Source organism: Gymnogyps californianus, chromosome 8 (genome assembly GCF_018139145.2).
Source record: "Gymnogyps californianus isolate 813 chromosome 8, ASM1813914v2, whole genome shotgun sequence".
NCBI classification, from domain to species: Eukaryota; Metazoa; Chordata; class Aves; order Accipitriformes; family Cathartidae; genus Gymnogyps; species Gymnogyps californianus.
Genome location: NC_059478.1, coordinates 7,777,311 through 7,801,026, shown reverse-complemented (window position 1 = coordinate 7,801,026; position 23,716 = coordinate 7,777,311). Strand labels below are relative to the sequence as shown.

The following is a 23,716-nucleotide window of genomic DNA, read 5'->3' as shown; positions in this document are numbered from 1 at the left end:
TTAAAGGCAGTCCTTAAAATCCTATTCCTTAAACTTTGATAGTGGAAAGACAGAAGCTGCTGGTACTGTTTCTATAAATACAACCCAGCTGTTTCAGGAGCAGATAAGGACTCTTTACAATACAATGCCTTTGGGGAGGGTGGAGTTTCCCAAAGGTATTCAGTACCCTCAGGAGGCCAGCAGAGACTAGCTTTCAGGGAGAAGGAAGAAAACAACAATAGAAGCAGATGCCTGAGCTCTGCAATGCAGCAGTCAGGAACATCAGGCTCACCTCACCCCAAATATTTTTTGGTCTAACAGTTTACAGAAGCAGAAATTCCTCCAGACGCTTTAAGGTCACACTTGGAAAGGTAAATTGCTTTGTTTCAAGTATGGTCCTCTTACATTGCCCATATTAGTTCAACAGTACTAACCTCCAATCCTGAACAAGTCCGTATTTAGGCTTCATAGCAAACAATATCACCACAGGGGTGGTGGCTGTGTAGGAATTGTTTGGGTTTTTTTTTGTCATCAAGACAGTTAAAGGATTACAGCCCTCTCATTCAGAAGAGAGCACAAAAATGTTAATCTCCAATGAATTTACCATTTAGTCACACATTTGTCTTTCAACAAAATCTACAGGAATCTTGATAGCTATAACCCAGCAGAAAAAAAGGCATTTTCTACACAGTGTAAACTAGACTCTCTCTACATATATTTATTTAACTTTGGAGTTCAGTATCTTTAAGTGATTTCATGGGGGCAGTTTTAGGTATGCTGCTAGTATAACTGAGATACGGGTTTTGAATGTGCTGGGTTACTACAATTCACCAGCAGTATTAACTACTGCATATTTCTCTGCTGTATGGGTTTTACATTTTCCAATAAAAACCATGAATTGTAGCATACCCACTGAGTGCCTCATGTAGCAGAAGTTAAATTCATTCTACATGTGACTGCACCTTCAGATTTCAGCTTTTTTGGGGAAAAAAGAACCCAAACACAACCAACACAAACAAAGAAACACCCAGTCTTCTAAAAAGACAAAAGGGTTTTAATTACATCAGGACTGCTGCCAAATCTCAGACATCAAGAGGGACTGAAACAGCTGGTTCTGTAAGTCACCAGCCAAGTTTATCTGCTATAACCATCTCTTTCTGGGAGTAAGAAGCTGGTGCTGAGCGCTAGCAATGCACTCAGTACGCATTGGAGGTAGAAATAACAGGAAAGTACGTTTCATTAACGTGAAAGATCGCTAAGTGTAATCTAAATGACAGGAGGAGAAAGTATTACTCCTTGAGTGGTAACAATGGAAATGTAAGATGATGATGATCGAATGGAGCCCCTAAATATCTGGAGGGCAAGCAATACACATTTTTTTATAAATTGAGATAAGCTCGATTACCTATCCAGTCATCTTAGATTAGTTGCAAAAAAATTAATTATCCAGACATCTGTGGATTTGAATTTGAGACTTCAAACCAGTGGCTCTAACATTCCTCCCTTTCCTCAAAATACTTCTTTTCCTGCAACTTGATGTATTACTCATCTTGGTAGTCTGGCTACAAAACTAAGCAGGGCACCATGCACCATTTAGAGGTGGGCAAGGGAGGCATGGTGGCAGGAAGAACTACTGAAACTGGAGATATAGCCAGGGCAGAAACAGAATGCCTGCTTCAAAACAGCTCTCAAAGCCTGAGCGAAGTAAGCTCAAGAGAAAACCAAAAACCCCAAACTAAAAAAACAAAACCAAAACACTCTACTACATCCATAGACTCCCAAAAAAGCTATCACAAATCCATAATCCCACCCTTGCTCTAGTCACATCTCTTGTTACAAACACAGAACCAATGGACAAATTCTGCTGGGCTAGGATGCTGTTTACTTACACTTGCTTCTTGAACTGAATTCCCCATCTTCTCTCCAAGAACCAACTTGTTGTTTTAGGAAATATAAAAGGGGAATGCAATTTTTATAGGTCTAGTCCTAACTGCATGAGTATTCTATTCCATTATTTGTAACCTCTTTTTGGCTGAACTTCTTTAAGTTTAGAAGTTTGTACTGCAGATATGACCTTTTACCTTTTGTGCTTTGATGGGTCCAGCCCGAGGCTGTTTCTGTCTTTGCTCTTTAGGTTCTGGTAGCTTGTCAGTGGACTTCTCAGAAAGTACAGGGCCAACTTCATTGTCGCTGCCACTGGAAGCTGGAGCTCCAAACTGAATAGTTTCTATACCAAGATCAACTCCACCTTCTTGCCCAGGCTTTGTCCCCTAGTTAAAAGGTAAACGTTTAACACATTTCAAAAGATTTCTAGTTCTAGTAATTCTTCTGCCAGCAAAAGCATTACTTGTAACTGCAGATTTGCAACAGTAAATAATATATGAATGTACACTTCCTCCTCCTCAAATTTCTACTGTTTATACAAGCTCAAGAGTAAGGAAAAAAAAGCAGTGAAGAAATATGTAAACAAGATCAAGATGAGGAACTGGTAGAGAAGGGGGAGAGGGACAAGTGCAATATCAAAATGTCCAGATTCAGGTTCACAACATTCTCCTGAAAGTTCAAAAATTAATGTTCAATTCAAGAACAATAAGAAATTAAAAAATATTTCCAGATCTCCTTATACAGTTAAAATTGTCTCCTAAGAGAGTTATGTCACATTCTTACAGTTTAAAACAATAAAATCAAGACCAGAAAAGCCCAAGAAAACAAACCCACAGGACTTTAAATGTAAAATTTAGGGCTATGCAAATTACATGGGATAAGTAGAGCTAATATAGTTAGAAAGCACTGTCCTGGTTTTGGCTGGGATAGAGTTAATTTTCTTCTTAGTAGCTGGTACAGTGCTGTGTTTGGATTTAGTGGGAGAATAATGTTGATAACATGCTGATGTTTTAGTTGTTGCTAAGTAGCACTTATCTTAAGCCAAGGACTTTTCAGTTTCCCATGCTCTGCCAGCAAGCAGGTGTGCAAGAAGCTGGGAGGGAGCAGAGCCGGGGCAGCTGACCTGAACTAGCCAAAGGGATATTCCATACCACAGAACATCACGCTCAGTATATAAACAGGGGGGAGTTGGCTGGGAGGGGCGGATCGCTGCTTGGGCATCAGTCAGCGGGTGGTCAGCAATTGCATTGTGCATCACTTGTCTTTTCTTGGATTTTATTTCCTTTTTTTGTTATATTCCTTTTCATTACAATCATTATTATTATTATAATATTTTTATTAGTAGTGTATTTTATTTTACTGTAGTTATTAAACTGTTCTTATCTCAACCCACGAGTTTTACTTTTTTTTCCCTGATCCTCCTCCCCATCCCACTGGGAGAGGGGAGGGGTGAGTGGCTGCATGGTGCTTAGCTGCTGGCTGGGGTTAAACTACGACAAGCATCTACTGCTTTTTGTATCTCTGATTTAAGAAAGGACACAAAAAACATTTAGTTCCTTGGAGACATCCTGTTTCTGTCTACATTACTGAACTGTACACAAGTGTTCACATGCAAACTAGGCAATATTTTTACTTAAAAAATGCACTGAAAAACAGCTATCAATAGAATCTGTGAACAGCTGAGTTTTTACTAAGAGAACAGTTTTTCCATGCTGCAATCATAAAAGCACTAGCCTGTATCCGGTGTTTCTGTACTATCTCCTGATTTCATGGAATTCTACATATACTAGTTTAAGTATATGCATGCCTGAATAAATGGATAATCTGTAGCCAATCCCAATGAGATATGACTTGGGTAAGCTTCACAGACAGCTAACTCTTCTTCCCTTCATTCTTACCTCTGGAGATGTAGCTGAACCAAAAGATGTCAAAGGCTTGTTCCAAGCACTGACGGAAGGTGGCTGAGGTGGGCTAATGGGTCCCACTGACAATTAAGAAGAGAGAGTTAAACCCCCCCCAATGTTGCTAAACGCATTTGACTAATGTTATCAATTGACTGGGAATTAAGTTATAGACATCTTGATTAAATACACTTTAGTTAAGAAATTGTTAACCTATTCAGCAGTTAACAATGTGCTATCTATTTAGCTGCTTTCAAGTGGGGCAATCATCATGTTTGGAAGCATGACCAAGCCTGACAAAACACAGATTCCTGAAGGGATTGACAGCTGCTCATTCATAGGGAATGAAGTACGTGACAACAGGGTAAAATACTGAGTAATACCATAGTGCAAAAATCTCTTTTCCGAGATACTCATAGGTTACAATACTGCACTTGGAAATGCTGCCCTCTATTCCCTGTGCAAAACATATTTGCAGGTAGAAATGAGACATTAACAGAGCAAGCTGGCAATCAGCATTCTCTAACTACAATGCTTGCCCCCCACCCCAAACCCAAAAGACACCACTTACATTTTTTGGAGATGTCATTTAGAACTGCTGTAGAGGGCACCTTGTTTTCCCATAATTCAGTTCCTAGACCATTGTGAGCCTGGGTGTTTTGCAGAACTTTGCCTGACACTGTGTATTCTGTGCTGGCCGTCCCTCCTGCAGCCTGGTTTTGCGGCTGAACAGAAGCCTGTGGCTGACCTGGAGTCTGCGTTGTACACGAAGGCTGGGCCTGAGCTTGGGCCTGAGCTTGTGCCTGCTGCGCAGCTGCAGCTGCTGCCTGTTGCTGCTGCTTTTTGGCAAATCTGGGTGGGAGCTTGGAATTCTGACCTCGGCCTTTTTCGCTTGATCCTTTTTTGGTCCAAACCTGTAAGCGGAAGCCAATTTTACTGTTACAGCTGATAGTCTGTATGGACAACCAATGGTACATTATGTAGCAGCAAAAAGCAAACTGATTAAGCCTGTCTTAAAGAAGTTTATTTTTTTAGGGGTATTTAACCACAGGAACAATGATTTCTCATCCATTTTCCTCTTGGAATCAAGTGATATACAAGCAATAGCATAAGTCTTTATCACAGTATGAAAAATGGTGTTTTCAGTTTGCTAGTTCCACCTGCCTGACAGTGCCCAATCAGGAAGTACAGAACCCTAAGATGACAGTGAAAATTAATTTCATTTACTAATTCTGAACAACTTAATATGAATATAACTATCTAGTTATATTTATAAGGTGAAAATATAGCTTCTTTGGAAGGAAAATTCTGCACACTTCACAACATTCCCAGTACTGCAAGAAGCTCTTTCCCACTATAAATGCTGGTCTTGTACCTGCACTGTTTGTTCTTCCTTCTTTCTGCGCTCTTCATCTTGCAAGCGTTTTTGTTGCTTCTTAGACACCACTTCTGTGAAACCATCATCATTCAAGTTAGATTGGGAGTCTTCAACTACTGTCACTTCAGGGTGATCATCAATGATCACAACACCTATAGAAAAAGGAAAGGTATAGATGCTGCTGTTTTAACAGCTTCAGGGCAGCGCACCAAGCCAAAATCGGCTTTAGAGTGGAAGCTATTTCCCTACAGACACAGACAGTGGCCCCGATTAAAGGTAAGCTTCTGCTTGCCAAGTGCTTTGCTGTTGAGCTTGAAGACAAGGAGTTAATCTTTAAGAACTGAAAAACTGGAGGTTCCTGTAACCAGACTCTCCAGGAAATAAGAACTAAAACATAATAATGAATAATGAACAGCCTTCCTGGGTATTAGCTGTGAGCTTATCAGTGATATCCACTGCCTTTGCTTATGAAGGTTAAGCAAATTAGAGTGTGGTGGAAAACAGTATGAATGACAGAGTTAAGATTACATGATAGAACAAAATTATTCTTATCTATACATAAAAACACACAATGAGATTTGCCACCTTTTAGAGGCACACACATTGCTAATTAGATATGACAAAGGTACCAAAACTCAAGTACACAATTATTCTGGTGTTTAAAAAAAAAAATCACCTCTCCTCTTTTCTAAGTTTTCAACCATCTAGCTCTATATGCAGCAAAGCTAGCAAGATTACAAATTCTTGTTAGCATATTATCAATACATACTTGCGTAATTATTAAGATCGAATTGAGACAAGGCATCCACTTTTTCCTTAGGCTTCTTTGGACCAGCCTTAGGTTCTTCCCTCTTTTTGCCACTTGCATCCTTGGTGCTCTTTTGTCCTGCAGCAGTAACACCTCCATCCTCCTGATGTAAAGAGTTGCCATTGGTGGGATCAACACCAGGCACAGTTGCTGTCTGCTCTTCAAATGGCCTATATTAGAAAAAATTTGAGAAAATTAACGACCAGCCACAGAGAACACTCAGGAAGGAGCTAACAATCTAATGTATATCCCATTATAAGGCTATAAGTGTCTACTGTGCAACTTCTTAGTAGGGTCCAGACTTTTACTTCCAGCTCCTCAACGAGAAGAAGCTTAACAGCAAAAGCTGTTTTGGGAACATATCAAATGCCCTGTTGCCAAAAGGAATCACAGAAAAAAAAAGCATAATTTTAAGGTCACCTCTGGCTTGGTCTATGTAGTTAGAGGTACCAAAACTCAACAAGTATGCAGTTCAGTATACTTCAACTGCAGTAAAGCGTTCCATGGAAAAAAAAATAAAGTGAAAGCAAAACCCAAACCAAACAGAAGCTTACAGTATGCAATGTGAGCAAATATAAACAAGTTATAGTATACTTGTTCCACATGCTCACTTGCCAAAAGCTATCTGAAGCCATAAGAGTCAGATTTGCAGCATTCTGACTTTGGTGTGGAACCTGGAATACCCAATTTTTGCTTCAACATCACCTTTAAGTGACTAGCCAAAGGAATTCTTAATAGTTTTAATGTGGAGGTTAAAGCATCGATCACAAGTTTTTAAGCCCAGGCAAAACCTGAACATAGAATACAGCAACCTACAAGCACAAGAGTCCTAGAGTACAGGGTAGGCATTCAATGAAGAAATGTCTTGCCCTGCCTCCCACTTACCAGACTACTGTGCACTGTGGCTACGAAACAGCTGGCAAATAGTAACATTAAATAATTATCAAGTTTCAATCAAATTTAGCATATAGAGAAACAAAGTTTAGTCTCAATGGCAAGCATTTCTCAACATGCTTGTCTATGTTAGGTGATCTAAAATACAATGCAGCAATCTGTGTATTAACTGCAAAACTGCTCACATTAACACTTCAGCTTGCATCTAGATCTTGAGAAACATAGCTCGACTCAGAAACAGCACTGCAATTTATTAGACTTTTTTAACACTGTGCATACAAGAATACTCTGCTCTGAGCTCCATGTTCCAAGTGTCTGCATACAAACAGAAAAAACAGAAAGTACGCAGCCACAGATGCATATGTTTGTCCTACTCTCTTTTCTACCATTCTGAAAATCTAAAATAACTACTTACGATTTTTGAACCACAAGAGGACAACAGAAGACCATGACCACGTGTGCTTTCTAACAGAAGCTGGTACTCACCCTCTTTTTCCACTTCTGGGTGGAGGACCACTCCGCCTTTCACTCCTAGGTCCTGAGAAGTTCCTCCCCGGTTTAGCTGGCCCATTGTTGCCACGTCGGTTTTGACGGTCTATTCCAGGCCGCTGACTAGAGAAACTTCTCTTGGCTATTTCCCTTTTTGGAGCTCCAGCATTTTCCCCTGCCTTTGCAGCGACCTGTGCTGCGACGTCTGCTGTTTTCTTCTCATCCCTCTCCCGCCTCTCATTGAAGTCGCTGCTTTCTGAGGCTGTTTCCCACTCTTCATTTGCCTGGTCTGAAGAATTCTGGTTGGACAAGTCTGGTGTCTTACTTCCCGACACATCCAGAGCAGTGTTGGAGGGCTCATTAACTGCATTACTAACTGTGGCACTTGTTGAGGAGTTGGTTACAGCCTCATTTATCTTTGATGCAGCCTCTCTTTCTTTTAGGCGCCTAAAGCGTGGTGGCTTATCTTGCCTTGGAGGCCGAGCAGGCCTTTGTCTTCGTGGCCTCTCTCTATTTGGATCAAACTTTCTCTCAAATTTTGGAGGTCTTTTATCAACTGGTAAAGGACCATAATGTTCATTTCTTCTTGGAGGCTCCCCATCTTCTGGTTTAATGATCTCTGTTTGCCTAGGGTTCCACTGATTGTCTCTGTAGGCTGGTCTCCTTATTGTGGATGGACGTGGAGGACGCCCACCAGGATCCCTGCCACCACGTCTATACATTCCCCCTCTGCCTCGTCTAGAAGGCTCTCCTTTAGGAAGAAATCCTGGTTTGGGTTTGTTCTCATCATCTCTTATGTATGTTTTTTCTAGGGATCTGTTGTCTACTCTGATACTGTTTTCAGGTTTGAATGACAGGGGCTTTGGAGGCTTCTTGCCATCAGCTCTCTCTTCTCTTTTTGGGTGCTTGCCTTTGATTAGGCTGTCTTTGTCTGAAAGCAGCGTGTCACTTGCGCTTTCGTGAACTTCACTGTCAGAATCAGTCTCTGAACCATGCTGTCGCCGCCGTTTTGGGATTACTTCAAAGTCAGAACTCTCGCTACGCGTTTCACTCTCTTCTCTTTGCCTAACAGGCCCCGAAGGCACATGGTCTGATCTAGGCTTAGGATCTCTGTAGTGTGGGTACTCTCTATTATGGCCTCTACTGCCCCGACCACGTCCTCCGTAAGAACCCCTGTAGCTACGACCTCTGGAATAATACTCCCCACGACCTCTGCCTCTGTATCCCTGATCTGGGAACCAGTCTCTATCCCTAGCCTCTTTCCAGTATGTCCTAGGTGGTAAGCCAGGCTCTCTTTTTACTGGTCTGGTTTCTAAGCGTGGTTTCTCTACAACCTCCTTGGTAACTACCTTCTCAGTCTGCTTTTCTTCCTTCACTGCAGTAGCTGACTGCTGAACATGTGGCTGCTGCTGTGCTGCTGGTTGAGCAGGTGGCTGCTGCTGTACTGCAGGGGGAAGCTGTGGAGCAGCAGGTTGGGCAGCTGGTAGCTGCTGCTGGACTGGAGGTGTGGGAGGTTGAACCGGAGCTTTAGCTGCAGTCTCGGTTTGACTGCTCTCCTGGCTTGCTAGTGTCAGAGCAGCATCCTGGGTTATCTTCTTAGCCAGAGGAGCGCTGCTGGAGGCGGATGTCTCTGGCTCAGCCTGAGGCAGTGGCACTTGAGGTGCTTCCTTTTTGTCACTTTTCTCAGACTTGCTAGGTTTTTCACTAGCTGTCTTTTCTCCTTCTTTCTCCTTCCTCTGTTCACGCTCTTCTCTCTGTTCACGCTCTTCCTTCATATCTCTAAGCACAGGTTTTTTAATAGGACCTGATCTTCTCACTGGTCTATCACCACCTTCATCTCTCCTGCCATAACCTGGCCTAGGACCCCATCTTGTTTCAGACTTAGGTTTGAAAGTTTTTTCAAGTTTTGGTCCTTCTGATGTTCTATTATTGATCAAAATTTCTTTTTTTGGCTTAATCTCAAGTCTCTCAATTGCCTCCTTTGTCTCAACAGGCCTGTTATTTAATTTAGGGATATTTGTTGCTGTCTCATTCCTCTGGTCTTCTGATTTTAGAGAGTGACTTGAACCATGGGAAATGCTTCTCTTTAGTGAAGAGTGACTTTCTCCCACAGGCACCAATTCTTCTGGAGAGCTACGTGTAACTTTCTCATTCACTCCTTCAAAATTAACTGCCGTGTTAGGTGTGTCAGTTTGGAGAGGTTGTACATCTTCCAAAGGCCTGCTTGGGAACTTTTGTACCTCCACCTCTCCTGATTCTCTGAAAAAGTCTGTCTTTGGATGAGAGTCCAACTGGTTGTGTTCTACAGGATAAGCAGCAGCAGGGACAGCAACTCGTTCTTGCTCCAAGTGGGCCTCAGACCTAAGCAGCAAGCAATTAAGAATGTTAGGGTGGGTGGAAAAATTTTACTCATAAATATTTACTTAAATCGAATAATTTTCTATTTCTATGAAGGATTAATGTCAGCTCCAGGAAATAACAGGTATTAATTTTCATAGTGGCTGCTAGTTGTAGAGGTCAATTTTATTCTATTCTGATTTAACAGTTCAGTGTCTAATGTACAATTAGCTATAGGACTCTAGTATTGTTAATGGCTATACATGCAATTTTAAATGAAGCCCCAAGTTAGCAGGCTAATATCACAAGTATTACCCAGACAGCAGTACAGCAAAAAGAATTTTTGGGTACTTTTAAGATGCAGAGGAAGCCTTCCTGACTGTTCCTCATGCAGCAAAGGTCAAAAGCGACCGTCTTGCTTTATACCACCTGTACTTAACGCACGACTTTTGAAACTAATATACATCAGACAGGAGTTCTCTGATATGGGGAGGATGGAGAGCAGATAGAGAACAGGACAACACCATAGGAGTGTTCTACAAAACTGAAAATTCAAAATGTTATGGCAATCACCATTCATCAAATTAGGTTAAGGATCCTAAACAAGGGGTAAATCGTCTTTCTACACACTGCTACAGAGCAGGCATGTCTTGTTTTATACAACAGCGCCAAGTACACTGCATTCCCCAGTCACAACTCCTTTTAAAGTTTTGTGTGAAGAGCAGCTATAACTCAGTCAGTTTAAACTGTGTTTTGCAACGTAAGTTACACAGCCAAGTGTGTAAGTATGTATGGCTTGGAGAAGTGACACGCAGGAGTACGTAACTCAGGCTTACCTCAAATCGTCAGGCTCTTCTAACACTTTGGGAGGAGAACTAGATTGCTGAGGTTCTGCATGGGGGTACGGGTCTGACCCCCACATCATGCGGGGCTCTGACAAAGGAACAGTGTGCTCTCTTGCTGAGCGAGCTATATGTTCAAATGAATCTGAACTAGTTGCTGATCCCTCTATCTGGTCTCTTCTCATCAGTGGTTTGGGAGGCATAATTCCTGCAACAGATTTAAGTTCAACAATTGAAACAAGTTTAACATTAGTAAAGAAACCTACCTCAAGACTAACAAAGCACATCAGGAGGTACTGAAGAACACTACTCTCCTCCGATCTCCTTTCCTCTGTACCTTCCGTTGTTGAAGCCAAATGTCTATTCACTGCCAGCTGACCTCAGAATGACTAAATCATATTCACCACTAGTACCCTATGTACCAACAAAAGGAAAAGCTGTCTGCTTCCACTATAATGGGGAAGAACCAGCTCTATAGACCTGTAAACTTGTGAATGAAGTTTCTGCTGTAAGATATGAATGGCAAAAGGCAAGGTAAGTGTACATAGGTTTGGGGGTTTTTTTTGTACTCTATTAAGGACGCTGGGTCCTATTTTTTGGTAACATTTTAAAGAAATTCTACAGTTTCACTGTCTTTGCTTAGCCTGCCATTTCCTCTGTTCATTCCTTGCACTCATTCAAGAAACTTATCCAGCTAATGAGCAAGGGAATGGGTACCTCCATTACATTACATGCCAGACTTGTATTATTTATGCACAATAGCTTTCCTAACTGCAAGTCAGATGGCAATTCCACAAATTAAAAAAGACTTTTTAGTGCCAAGAATCTGAAAACACAGATTTAGTAAGACTCTAGAGGTGCTAATACATAATATAAAAATAACAAAATTTCATGTTTGTTTTTAGTAAGCAATGTAGTATCAAGTGCTAACATGTAATGAAACACAAATGGTAAATACACTATTTTTCTCAGTTCAACCTAACTCATGCCAGCCTTAATATCTGTAACAAAGTAAGGCTTATGCTGACATTCTGAATACATCCTTAACTGTCACTAACACGCCTGCAATGTGAAAGCTGTGATTTTATTTTAGTCAAAGATACACACTGACACATGACTATCATTTTTCCATTATTACTAAAATCTATTTTGTCTCAAACAATGAAATAATGTAGTTTTCTTTTTAAAAAAACCCACCCATTCGCTGTTACTATACATAGTGTGGTTAGGGAAAGACTTCTATTTCAAAACCAAGACAGTTCAACAGTCAAAAACAACCGCTGCCAGATTTTACCTGGATGAATAGGAGGCATATCCATTGCAGGTCTTCCTGACATCATTCGTGGGTCCATGTAAGACTGCATCATAAGCCACCGTGGATCAAAGCCCATCGAAGCTAAATGCTGAGGATGCGGTTGCATGGGCTGGTAAAGGGGTCTATGCTGGGGAGGCGGGACAGGGCCACTAGAAGGCTGTGAGGGAGCAGATTGTGGAAGGACACCTTGCTGTTGTTGCTGCCACTGCTGCTGTTTCATTTGCTCCTGCATAACAGAAAACAGTATTACAAGACTTTTTGTTAAGATGAAGACTTGAGCAGAATTCGAATAACCCTTGGAAACAACAAGTACAGTTATCTCCAGGACATTAAGCATTCTGAAAGTTAATCGCAAACATGCATCAGGATGAACTAGGAGAAAAGGGAGAAAACCAGACCAGACAATTTAGAACAGCTACAGTTTTGCTGGTGTTCAGCTGAGACACAGAACAACCTATACTTCATGCATGTCATTAATGCAAAGTGCTCTTCAGACCACAGGACCCAAGTCCAAATTACATTTGTGAGTGTCACACCCTTTAAGGAAAATCTGCAGAAACAATGATCATCAGACCCCAGGTTCCACAGGCAACCACAGGACAATACTCTGCTTCCAGCAACTGATGCAAAACCAGCTGGTTTTAAAAGCCTCTCTTGCTTTCTGCTCACTTACATACTTTGCAAGTGACAAGAAGTGTTTCATGCAGAGCAATTCCTGCCAATACCATAGATGTTACAGAAGCTGGAAATCAGCAACTTAGGCTTTTTGAAACTCTTGTTGTCACGTTCTTATTCAGAATGAGTCAGAAGACATCATTCTTTTAATGAGCTTCCTTCTTTTAATGAACTGGTTACTTACCTGCTGCCTCTGAAATCTTGGTGGTAATGATTTCTGGAACTGTTTAGAATAGCCCGAGGAAACAGCAGGACGAGGCTGAGATCCTGAATCTGGCTCACTCTCGTGAGTCACCTGTGAAATCTCTTTCTCATTCCGACCACTATCTTGTCGGGTAAAGACTACTTGATCTTCTGGAAAAACAAACAAACAAACCACATGGGAGACAAGAGTGAATCTTAAAACTACGACAATTTCACCAGAATGTCAGATAAAGGATGTTGTTCTAAAATGAAAACAGTCTGCCTTCTCTAACCTCACAGTCTTAGTTTCCCAAACCAATAAAGGCAAAAAAAGTTAAGAACAACCCCTCAAACCAGAACAATTGTTGTTAATACATCTCTCAGCGTCCCTTTCAAACTCAAATACACTGGGTAGTCCAGCCACTGGCATTTAGGTTGTAACTACTGTGATTTAAGAAGTGCTGTATCAATGCTACCATATCACATTTGAATCAACTTTTTTTATGAATCAAGGTTTGGTTTTACAATCACTTTTATCCATTTAAAGGATAACACAACCTTATTAAGCATAGTCTAACAGTTCTCTCATGGCATTCAAGTTCCACTACAAAAAATGCACCAAGTTTAAATATGTGCTCTTTGTGTCTACTTCTCTAGGCTTGCTGAAAGAACGGAATAGCTGAAATAATGTACATTGCTGACCCTCTTTTAGCAAGAAAAGAAAGTCTGCTTTTCTTTCTGTATTCTTCAAAGTCCAGCCTAAATCACAGAACCCAATTTTTCCTTTAACGTTTTGATGAGTTGGGCAAACAGGTCTAGCTCAAAGGACAGTTAGCAGCTGCGATGTGCCAGGAAAATCAATGGTCTAAATGCACTAGGTTAATTAGGTATGCAAATTAGACTCCTAGATTACAACTGTGCTCTGTGGCTCAGCTTTAAGACAGACAACTCCTACTTGCACGCAAGCATACCTTTTTCTTCCTTGTTATTCCTGGTTTCACTTTCTTGTTTTTCTACTACAGGTGTTGCCACAGGTTCTACAGGCTCAGGAACCTCAGGTACTGGTTTCTCCTCTTCCTTCTCTTTCTCATTCTCCTTCTCTTCTTTCTCCATCTCCTTTTCCTTCTCTTTCTCCCTTTCTTGCTCTTTTGCCTTCTCCAGTTTTTCTTTTTCTTCTTTTTCCTTTTCCTTCTCCCTCTCCCTCTCTTTTTCCTTTTCCTTCTCCCTTTCCCTCTCTTTCTCTCTTTCTCGCTCCCTCTCCTTTTCCCTCTCCCTCTCCCTTTCTCTCTCTCGCTCTCTCTCCCTTTCCCTCTCCCTCTCTCTCTCTTTCAGAGGGTCTTCCCGGGAGGGTTTTGTCACACAGCCAAATTTCTCATTTAACCGTTTTAGCTTTTCGGCACAAGCTGCTTTTCGCTGTTCTTCCATTCTTCTTTCTTCCTCTTCTCGCCGCTTACGGGCTCTCTCAACTGCAGCGGATATCTCTGACTGCTGTCTTCTCCTCTGTTTCCAAATTTCATCTTCATCTGGTACTGGTTTAGGGGGAAAGGGTCCCTGCCTTCCAGGTCCTACCTGGCGATCAGGGGGAGGAGGGTGCTGCAATATTAAAATCAGTTAAGTCAAGTTGAACATGTATGATATAAACAGTCTGTTGAAATACTACATTTTAACTATTTATCAACACATCTCCTTGCATGGCACCTTTAAAAAGCAAGATTTGGAAGAAAAAGCAAGCCCCCACCTTCCTGCTCCAGTTCAGACTCACGCAACCTGAGCTCAGAAAGGAGAGGTAAAGATTCAGTTAGGCTCATGTCACTCCTCGTCCCCATCACCAAGGCAAAGTGACAGCAAAGATGACAAACATCTTTTAGATTTGGTTACAGGCTGCTGTAAATCACAGAGACTCAGGGCAGATCTCAGACAAAAGTCCCCCAAGGAGCCAAAGAAATTCAAAGTAGCTCAGGATAACAGAGATTTTAATAAGGACTGTTGAAAATTGGTAAGAAGCTACTACATACACATTTCATTTGAGACTTCATTTCCCCGTCTGCCTTGGCAGCCAGCCCTCCAGCACTGTTCCCATGCCCCTGTCCTCTCTAGTTCCCAAATGGGGCTGGATAACTGAAAGCTCTTGAAGTTCTCATGCATTTCATATGCCACTTACAAGATGGGGCTGCTTTACACAATTAGCAGCACGGCTGTGTTGGGGTCCCATTCTTATTGGCCCCAGGCACTACGATCGCTTTACTTGTTAAAGAAAAGGCTTATCCCTATGTGAAGCATATTTTGACTTTTCTTAGTCTAAATCCCTCCACCACAGCATTAAAGAATTTAACTCAAGGAAATAAGGACAATTCTAATCTTTCTTACCGGTGGTAGAATAGATTTTGGATGAAGAGCAGGACCACCTCTTTCATGTATAGAAGGCTGTGCTGGGCCCCGATCCTATTGGATCAAACACAGTACCAGGGTTAAGCAAGCTCATAACAACAGTCAAGCTGACAAATTTTAGATTTACTGTTTTCTACTGCATTAAGATACTACACCTAGTGAACTATCTGCATACAATACAAACTTGCATGCAAAACAAGGGCAAGAACATTTCCACTTTATGTACTGAGAGCTAAACAATTACTTTAAAAATTCACACATCCAAATTTCAGACTTTGTTACTGTGCTGTTTTTCCTCACAGTCAATGTAGCATCAAACCCTGAAAGACAACGTGATCTTTATATATAGAGAAAGTGCAAGTAAAACCAATTAAAGATCCCCCATCTTCATTATTACTGGTGTCAAGAGAAAACATTTCTGGGAAATTTTCAGACAAAGCCAACAGTAGCTTTTCCTGGGAAAAAAAAAAAAATAGAAATAGGGCTGAAGCAGGCATAAGCTGAGGTGGTTGCCAATCTTCCTCTACTAGAGGATACACCAAGAACCAAAATGGCTGAGCTGATGAATTCTACATGGTCTGTATAAAACCTATCTGCCTGAGACATCAGAAGTGAGCTGACACATTACTGCTAAATTGCACTACAGAAAGGGATTCGCAATACCAAAAAAACCCCCCATACCCAGGAAAAATGTGTGGGCCAACTGGGCACTATTTACTCGGTGCCACTATAAAACATGATGGACACCAGAACAGCTTCACTCACTGTTACAGGGATGGACAGACAAGAGTATCGAGTTAAAGCTTGTCAGTGGAGTCACAGTAACTAACACAAGAGTTCTCACCCTCTCACAACTGTGGGTTAGAACACACTAGATAAAGACATGCTATTTTTATTTTGTGACCAGAAGCAGCTAAGTTGACTAAGCAGCACCCAATCAGTTACCACAGCTCAGATAATGCTTTCAGTAGCTAATGCTTTCACTCATGTTCATAACCTTAATTGACCTGACAGTTTGGAAAGACACCTGAGTCAGACCTCTCCCGACAAGGCTGTTGCCAGAAGAGCTGAAGAGAAGAACACACAAACCTGATCAAGCTGAGAGCTTTTGCTGTAAGACCCTTTGGTTGCTGCTGCAGAAACCTGGGTGGCAGACTTAGCACTTGTCTGTTCTTCTGCTTCCTTCTGGCCATCAGGACTCTGGGAATCTTTTGATGGTGTTTGTTCATCACTATGTGCAAAGAAATAAGAAAAATGAAAGGTGTACTCCACACAGGTATTTGGTGATTTATCTTCTATCCTCAACGTTTCTTAGCAAGAGCAAAAGTTCCTCACAGCAAGGATAACTTCTACTACACGCCCAGCTGACTGGAGTCTGCAGGCAGTTACACAACTTAATACACTATTAAATTACTGGAATAAATGTTATTGGAATGAGTACTTGCACTCATTTCATTCAACCTTCCCAAAAGCTAAGCTAGTTAAGTGGCATTCACGCCCAACTGGCAACAGCAACTCACCCACTTTCCTTCTCTTTTTGACTACTTCCTTGCTCATCATCATCACTGAAGTTCAACTGCTCAGTGTAATCCACTTCACTCTGAGCACCTGATGCACAAGCAAATATTCAATTAATCTTTCAGAAGGATTCAATGTACAAATAACAGAAACCATTAATCTGATGTTCTTACCTGCCCAGCCTTCATCAGCCTCAGCATCTAGATTATCAAATTTATCAAGTTCTTTAAGTTCACTAGCACTAAGAATGGATGGGCGCTCAATAGGTTCTGAACACCATGAAGGCGGTCCTCTTCCCCTTGGCCCTCTAAAAAAAGAGGGAAACGAAGGCCACTGTCACTATTCATCCACAAAATGACTAGATAAAAGGTCAACTTATATGACAATTATTTGAAGTATATAGTATGTGAGAGAACTACTGTTCTCTCAAATACAGTATAAATGTGAACTATCATCCATGTGTGCGACTACTGTAGTTCAAATAATTACTGCTATACCACCAGATGGCTCTTCATGGAAGGGAACAATTAGATGCTACAGCATTGCTTGCACACTTCACAAACAAGTCAAACATCAGTTGACAGTGGAAAACCACATGCCTTGTAGCTTTCAAACACACTGCACAGATCTGGCATCCTTCTTAACACCAATTTATCCACCTCAGAGATATTTCTTCATACTTTTCATGCTTTCCTACTGTCAAAGGTTCTGTACCTTCTCCCTACGCCTATAGTCAAGTTCTCCCAGTCATCCTTCTCAGCCTTTGTCCTCTTCCTGATCCCAACCACAGATAACCTGTCAAAGTTTGTACCCTACTGCCTACAGCATCCCCTATTTCCTCGTGCATGTGCACAGCCATCCTCAATTACAGAGAAATGCACAGAAAGGAGGAAAACTGATTTTATAATGCATTACAGCTCTACTTTAATTGGAGAGCAGTAGAGTTGAGAACCAGGAATTACTTTCATTATAACAACGGAAGAGTCCTTTTACAGGCAAAATACTGGTTGAAGTTTCAAAGGTGTCCCCAAATGACTCCTGCTCTTCCGAGTCAAAAACCCTGTAATGTGCAGAATTCCCTCAAGTTTTGCAGTTGAGTCGTCAAACACAAATCACTCCATGGCACTGCTCCACACAAGCCAAACTTGTGAGACTAACCAGCGGCAGTTCTTATGCAATGTATAATCATAATCAAGATACTCAGTGCAAAATTTCTTTTTTTTTTTTTTTTCAGTCAGTCACAAACAGAGTTCATATCCACACAACAGTAACACTTGTAAGGTTTCTTACCTGCTAGGCTCAGAATTGGGAAACCTTGTTGGACCTTGCATGGAAGGAGGATATGCCATTCTAGGATACTGATTAAACATCTACGAAAGGTTTAAAAACAGGAGCCATTCGTTAAAAAACATCATTGCATTAAGTATAGTGAGATCATCAAAGGAATCACAATGGAAGCAAAGCAAGACTCTTCACTCAAGACAGTTTGCTTAATATCACAAACGTGTGACATCAAGTCACCAAGGTGGAGTGATTACAAGTGTTAATCAACTCCTGACAAGTTCAAACTCAGTGCAGCAGGAGCAGCAACAGGTAGCCACATCCTTTGAGGAGCTGGTTGCAATCCCACCCTTCTAGCAGAACTGCTAAGCATTCCATGGAGGGAGAAGAAAGGGGCATAAGCAAATCACACTAGCCAATAATCAATCCCTGCTGCTTAAAAAATTTACATGTAACCATCACTTACATAAGGTGGCATCATTGCTCTATACTGAGATGAGATAGGTGGTTGCTGCTGGCCATTCAGCTTGGGCTGAGGGACCTGTGGTAACCGCACATCCCTCTTCTCTGCTGCCTTCTGGCCATCATTTTGTTCTGCTGGCGTAGCATTGCCATCTTCTTGTCCAAGAGCCTTAGCTTCTTGATCGGTTGGAGAATTGGGCGAGTTGCTCTTATTACCACCTTCTCTCCAACCAGTAGCATCTGCATGGACAGAATCAGTACGAGAAAAACAAGAACAGACTTTATACTACAGATTTACAGACAGGCATGATGAGAAACACATTCTTCCTACGCAGTTTTCAGTGACACAGCGATCTGTGCGGACACATGTTCATGTTTGGTACTGAAACAAGCAATGGCCACTTGAGAAAACAGCAGCTGTTTTCTAATCCTCTTCAGCCCTACATCCAGCTGTGTTCCTGAAGGATAAGAGTTAAATTTATAGACTGCTCTAGTTGTCCTACTCTACCTTCCAAAACACAATGCAATTGAGGAAGGATACTGATAATAGCACAGGAGAGAAAACAGATTTAGCTGTGGTAAGTGGGCCACTGTTGACTCAGTGTGAAGATGCTGTCAAGGGAAAGATCAAGCTTCTTAAGCAGCAACGGCCTACCATGGAACTCTCAAGCAGCTGAAAATGACATATAGCCGCGCATTATCTTTCTAAGTGAAGATAGGTACCCAGAGTCTGGGTTGTATCTCTGTCTGATAAGGATGGAATAGAAGTGATGAGGGATGTACTTCTGGGTGTGAATGTCTAGCAAAAAGTCCAGGAAAAGTAAGGGATTTTAATGACCTATCACTTGTGCCAGGCAGTCCATTCTTCCAGGAGTTTCTGCCTACAGAGCATGGGTTAGGACAAAAAAAAAAAGTAAACTTAGCAGCAGTGCTCAGATCCACTGGGACCAACAAAAATTCACAGACACACACTGTAAATAATGTTCCTTTAGGGGCACAAACCCTTTAAGCAGTGTTAAACTATGCTCTTAAGTATCCATTACAGTTCTTCCACTTATCTTTGCTGGGGAGCACAGCTGCTAAAGGGGCAGTACTTGCCAAGTTCATTTAGCTTTCTGCTGTTAGACCTGAAAGAAGGGCTTAATATAGCATGTACAGTGCTGACCAAAACTATAACTGCCTGCAGGAGGCTGGAACAGACACGCGTAGCTATTTTCCTAATTTGGTGTTGGACATCTGTTGCATTTCTTGACAACTTATTCTTTACATCAAAATCAAGTGAGGACCTGAACAAGCACGTGGCCTCAGTCTGCAGGACCTGACAAACAAATCAAGGAAAACCGAGGCCTAACACAGAAAGGAGTTAAGGCTTCCCTGAGAGCCCAAACCCTCTAAAAGCACTGCACATCTTACCTATCACCGGCACAAGACTGTGCCACCTACAGTGCAGGAAAGGATCCCTAGTCCATCAAACCTCATCAAAACCACTTTTGAGGAAGAAAGGAATCTTGTTTTTCACTGGAAACAAGCACAATCCCAAATGCCTCCCTATTAAAAGGATCTGGGGAAGCAATACACATTTCTTCACTGAGACATGTAAAACCAGCACTGTTATGGTTGTTTTCACTAGATCTAATCCCTGACAGCTGAAACAGATCCAGCTAGTCAGAACACTTCAGCCATGAGCTAAAGATGCCAATGCTTTTCAAATTACAGTCCACTCTTTTGGTATCCTGTAGATTAAACTTCCTATTCAGGATTTTTCAGGCTACTCTCTTATGGGTACTAACCATTTGGGGACAACCCTAATGATGATTTATATAATTAGTTAATATTAGGAGAGTTCTTTAAATACATATTTTAGCTGTTGTGACATCTAGCAGCTGGAAGTAAGAAAATGCCAGTATTGTGCAACTAACAAATGTTCCTCAGAGCACTAGTGGACTACTGACTAGGTTGGGAAAATGGAAAGTGAACTGCAGGATAGGATTAAATAGCCTATTTGGCACACACCAGGAACACAGTAAAGCAGAAGAAAGCCCCAAAAATCTGTTTCTTCAGTGTAGGAATGTGTTGATTAAAACAATCAATTCACCGATTTATTTTTTACGGGGCACAAGTAATCTTGTAATAAACAAGTTCCACACAAACCCATGCAATTTCACAAAAATTTGTAGTATATACTTACTTTGTGGCCGCAAGTTGGGTCCTGATCCATGGAGCTCTTCAGGTGCATCTTTCTCTTTGCCTGACTTTTCCTGATCCCCAGCTGCCGGCAGACTGGGAAACTCTTGCTGGAAATAACTATTTACTGGAATAGCTGGACCTACACAGTAAGATATTCACAAAGTCACAACTTTCTGTAGTCAAACAGTTCAGAAAGTGATAAAAGCCTGATCATCCTTAAAAAGTGATTGTTAAAGCCCCATTAATTTACTGGTAACATAATTCACATAAGTGAAGAGCAATCCTTGTAAAGCACTCACATTTGCTACCAAAGTTGTTAAATTTACTAGGCCAACTATCACACCTGTTGCAGCTGAGAAAAATCCAGAAGCACCAGAGAGCAATAATGGACAATGGAACAAGACTTAACACGAGGAGTACCTGAAGTTCCTCAGCTCTGTTAACACTTTTTTTTCCCCCTCCTTCCAGACAAAGATTTCCCTCATTTTATTCTACAACTATAGTCAACCCAAGAATGGGCAACTATGTTATTGCAAAAGCCCTTAAGATTAATTACTGTTCTAATAACAAATAATTCTTCAGGACTTTAATAGACCACAGCTTTTACATTATGAGAAACTACCAGAACTGTAGCATTCTTTGATTTCTAAAACCCTTGACATCATAACTCAGGATTGGAATTTAAGACTTCTGTTGCACATGATAGGGAAGCCAAATACATAGACTGTCTTCCTCTTTAGAAGGTTTTGTTAGCATCTACTCTGAATCAATTTCTCCCCCCCCATACACATAATGGATATTGGCCTATTAGGTCAATAGCATTCTAGTACCAAATCACTGATAATCTTACTGAGGGAAGATTCCTATTCCAACAGCCCGAATAACGCCCTGTTCCTACACCTGTCTTTACTACTGGCTACTATAAGAGACATCGTATTAGGCTACATGGACTATAGGGCAAACTCCCAAAAAGGGCTCTGAACATATGCCATCCCAAAACACCCAATCCCCATGATATGCTTTTTTTTTTAGCTAACAGCTAGAAAAGCTTCTGTTCTCTCCGATTCGTGAAAGAATCCTTCATAACAAAATGCGGGGATCCTGATGTTTGGTTTGGTTTTTTTTAAGATTAAGAGTCAAGCACAGGATAGACTCCTTACTCTTTGTGCTTTCTTTGTAAAGGCATAACAGTAAATACCACTATTTATGCCTGTGCCTACAAATTGCCTTGAAATCTTTCAAACTTCATTCCGACTTCACATACTGCAGATCATGTTAACTTGTTTTTTGTTAATGGACATTGGACTCTTGACCTTCCCAAGCAGCTACATCCAACAACTTGCTTAATGGGACTGAAAACCGCAGTCACACTAACCAGATGGCCTGCCAGGCAAGGTCCTGTGGCATGCAACATTCATGAGTTTAATGAATCTTGAAAAATGTTTTCTGCTCAAGAGTACACAGTAACAGCAACAATGTTTCAATTGCAAAGTAATAGCATCCTCAGTGATCAGCTTGACAGTGCTTAAGCTATCAACCTGAAATAGCCAGATTGTCAGCCAACAGTTCAGAAAGAAGTTAAAGAATTCAAAGGTGTTATGGTAGCAATTAACCCCAACTTTTAGCCAATGCATGAGCTGAAAAACACATGCTGCCATTACATTTTAAAGTGTCTCCTTTCTACATGGCCACCAACAGCAGAGAAGGATTTAGTCTTGCCTCACTCAACTGAAGTCTTACAAGAGCATGAGGTGGCCAGCTGAATGACTGCTGGAACACATACAAGGCATCTGGAGAAACTACAAGTTCCACTAGCCAACTGCAGATCAGGAAAGCATGAGCACAACAGGTGTATCCCGAGTTTCAAACTGAGGAGAGCAAGCAGCTGATGCCAATTCACATTCTGTATTTCTTCTTGAAACAGCAAACCCACTATTGCATTAATTGAATGAAATGAAGGTGCCATCTGGGCTTGGCACACAAGCTGCCATGGTAACTACAACATAATTAGCTAAATGCATTTTGAAGCCACTGAGCCGAATCACTATTTCCTGTGTCATAGAGATGATCTTATCAGCTTATGCAGAAAGACTGGTATGCAGATGACTTTGCATCAGTGTTAACTCCTTTTTTTTATTCTACAAAAATCCTGTAAAAGGTTAAAGGAGGAGAGTTCCTATATTTGACAACGAAGGAAACACTGAACATTAGAGAGGAGAGCAAGAAGTGGAGAATCTAGAATTGTCACTTCTAACACTTACTGCAAAAAAAGGTAAAATCATTAGATACGCTATGTTAAAAAACTCCACATAATGGCTTAGAAGTTACCTCCATGCAATGCAGGTTTTACTATTCTAAGATCTCTATCCAGAAGAGAGCTCACTTCTTCAACTTGGAAGCCAAAACTCTATTTTATAGCCACAGAAAGCTTGCAAGTCTCAAATTTAAGGAATAAAACATGTCGTAGGTTATTCTTCATAATGGAGACACAGGAATTCTAAGTAACCTCTCACTCTACAAGCAATTTAAAAAATCTGCTAAAGATTTAGCTCTGATCTTACATCTGTAATGAAAATACTCAAGCTAAGATTCATGCTAATGGAAATAGTTCTCCATCCTCTCATACAATTATGTTAAAAAACCCCCAAAACACACCTTTAATGCTTTTCCCAGGAAAAAAATCCTACTTGAACACTATCACTTTGAAAACAAAATAACCAAGGAATCTATAAAATAAAGGGAAAAGTATTGCTGTAGCAGACATTTAAATAGAAGCAAGACTGCACACATTTTGCACAAAATGATCCAAAATTACGATGAGAATGACCACTAACTGTTTATGGTTCTCCTTCCCATGCCAAAATTGTACGCATTATAACTAGTAACCGAAATTTTCCCTCCTCACCACAGCCATGTTCAAGATCTTATGCTGTCACCACCATTTCCCTGTCAATCCAAAAGAGGTGACTATGCCAGCCCTTTAAAAGGCAGTCAGACCTGCTGCTAAATCAGGCTGGAGCTCACTTGAGTGACAGGGGACCGGCTCACCTTCCAGCCAAGAAAGTTGCTTCCACAGCATTCGCAGTCCCAACTGGCCCGGTCAAGACTCAAATGGTTGCTGAGTCTGGGGGTCTCTGACAGCAGCATTCACAGCCTGCTAGGCCAGTCAAGAAACCCTCCACCTTGAAGATCACT

The 23,716-nt window shown here is 41.2% G+C and overlaps 1 protein-coding gene across 1 annotated transcript in view; it reads right to left on the bottom strand.

The window, feature by feature from the left end:
* The window catches only part of PRRC2C (proline rich coiled-coil 2C), a 77,739-nt gene that overhangs the window by 29,096 nt on the left and 24,927 nt on the right, over positions 1-23,716 (bottom strand). The window contains exons 5-21 of the mRNA XM_050901200.1: positions 20,523-20,660; positions 18,339-18,574; positions 17,882-17,961; positions 16,765-16,898; positions 16,594-16,681; positions 16,163-16,304; positions 15,053-15,127; positions 13,657-14,278; positions 12,687-12,856; positions 11,807-12,053; positions 10,507-10,720; positions 7,331-9,694; positions 5,912-6,120; positions 5,140-5,294; positions 4,336-4,678; positions 3,762-3,847; positions 2,061-2,249 (exon numbers count right to left, since the gene is read on the bottom strand). Coding sequence (XP_050757157.1) covers positions 2,061-2,249; positions 3,762-3,847; positions 4,336-4,678; positions 5,140-5,294; positions 5,912-6,120; positions 7,331-9,694; positions 10,507-10,720; positions 11,807-12,053; positions 12,687-12,856; positions 13,657-14,278; positions 15,053-15,127; positions 16,163-16,304; positions 16,594-16,681; positions 16,765-16,898; positions 17,882-17,961; positions 18,339-18,574; positions 20,523-20,660 — 5,492 coding nt within the window. The remainder of the gene's footprint in view (positions 1-2,060; positions 2,250-3,761; positions 3,848-4,335; positions 4,679-5,139; positions 5,295-5,911; positions 6,121-7,330; positions 9,695-10,506; positions 10,721-11,806; positions 12,054-12,686; positions 12,857-13,656; positions 14,279-15,052; positions 15,128-16,162; positions 16,305-16,593; positions 16,682-16,764; positions 16,899-17,881; positions 17,962-18,338; positions 18,575-20,522; positions 20,661-23,716) is intronic.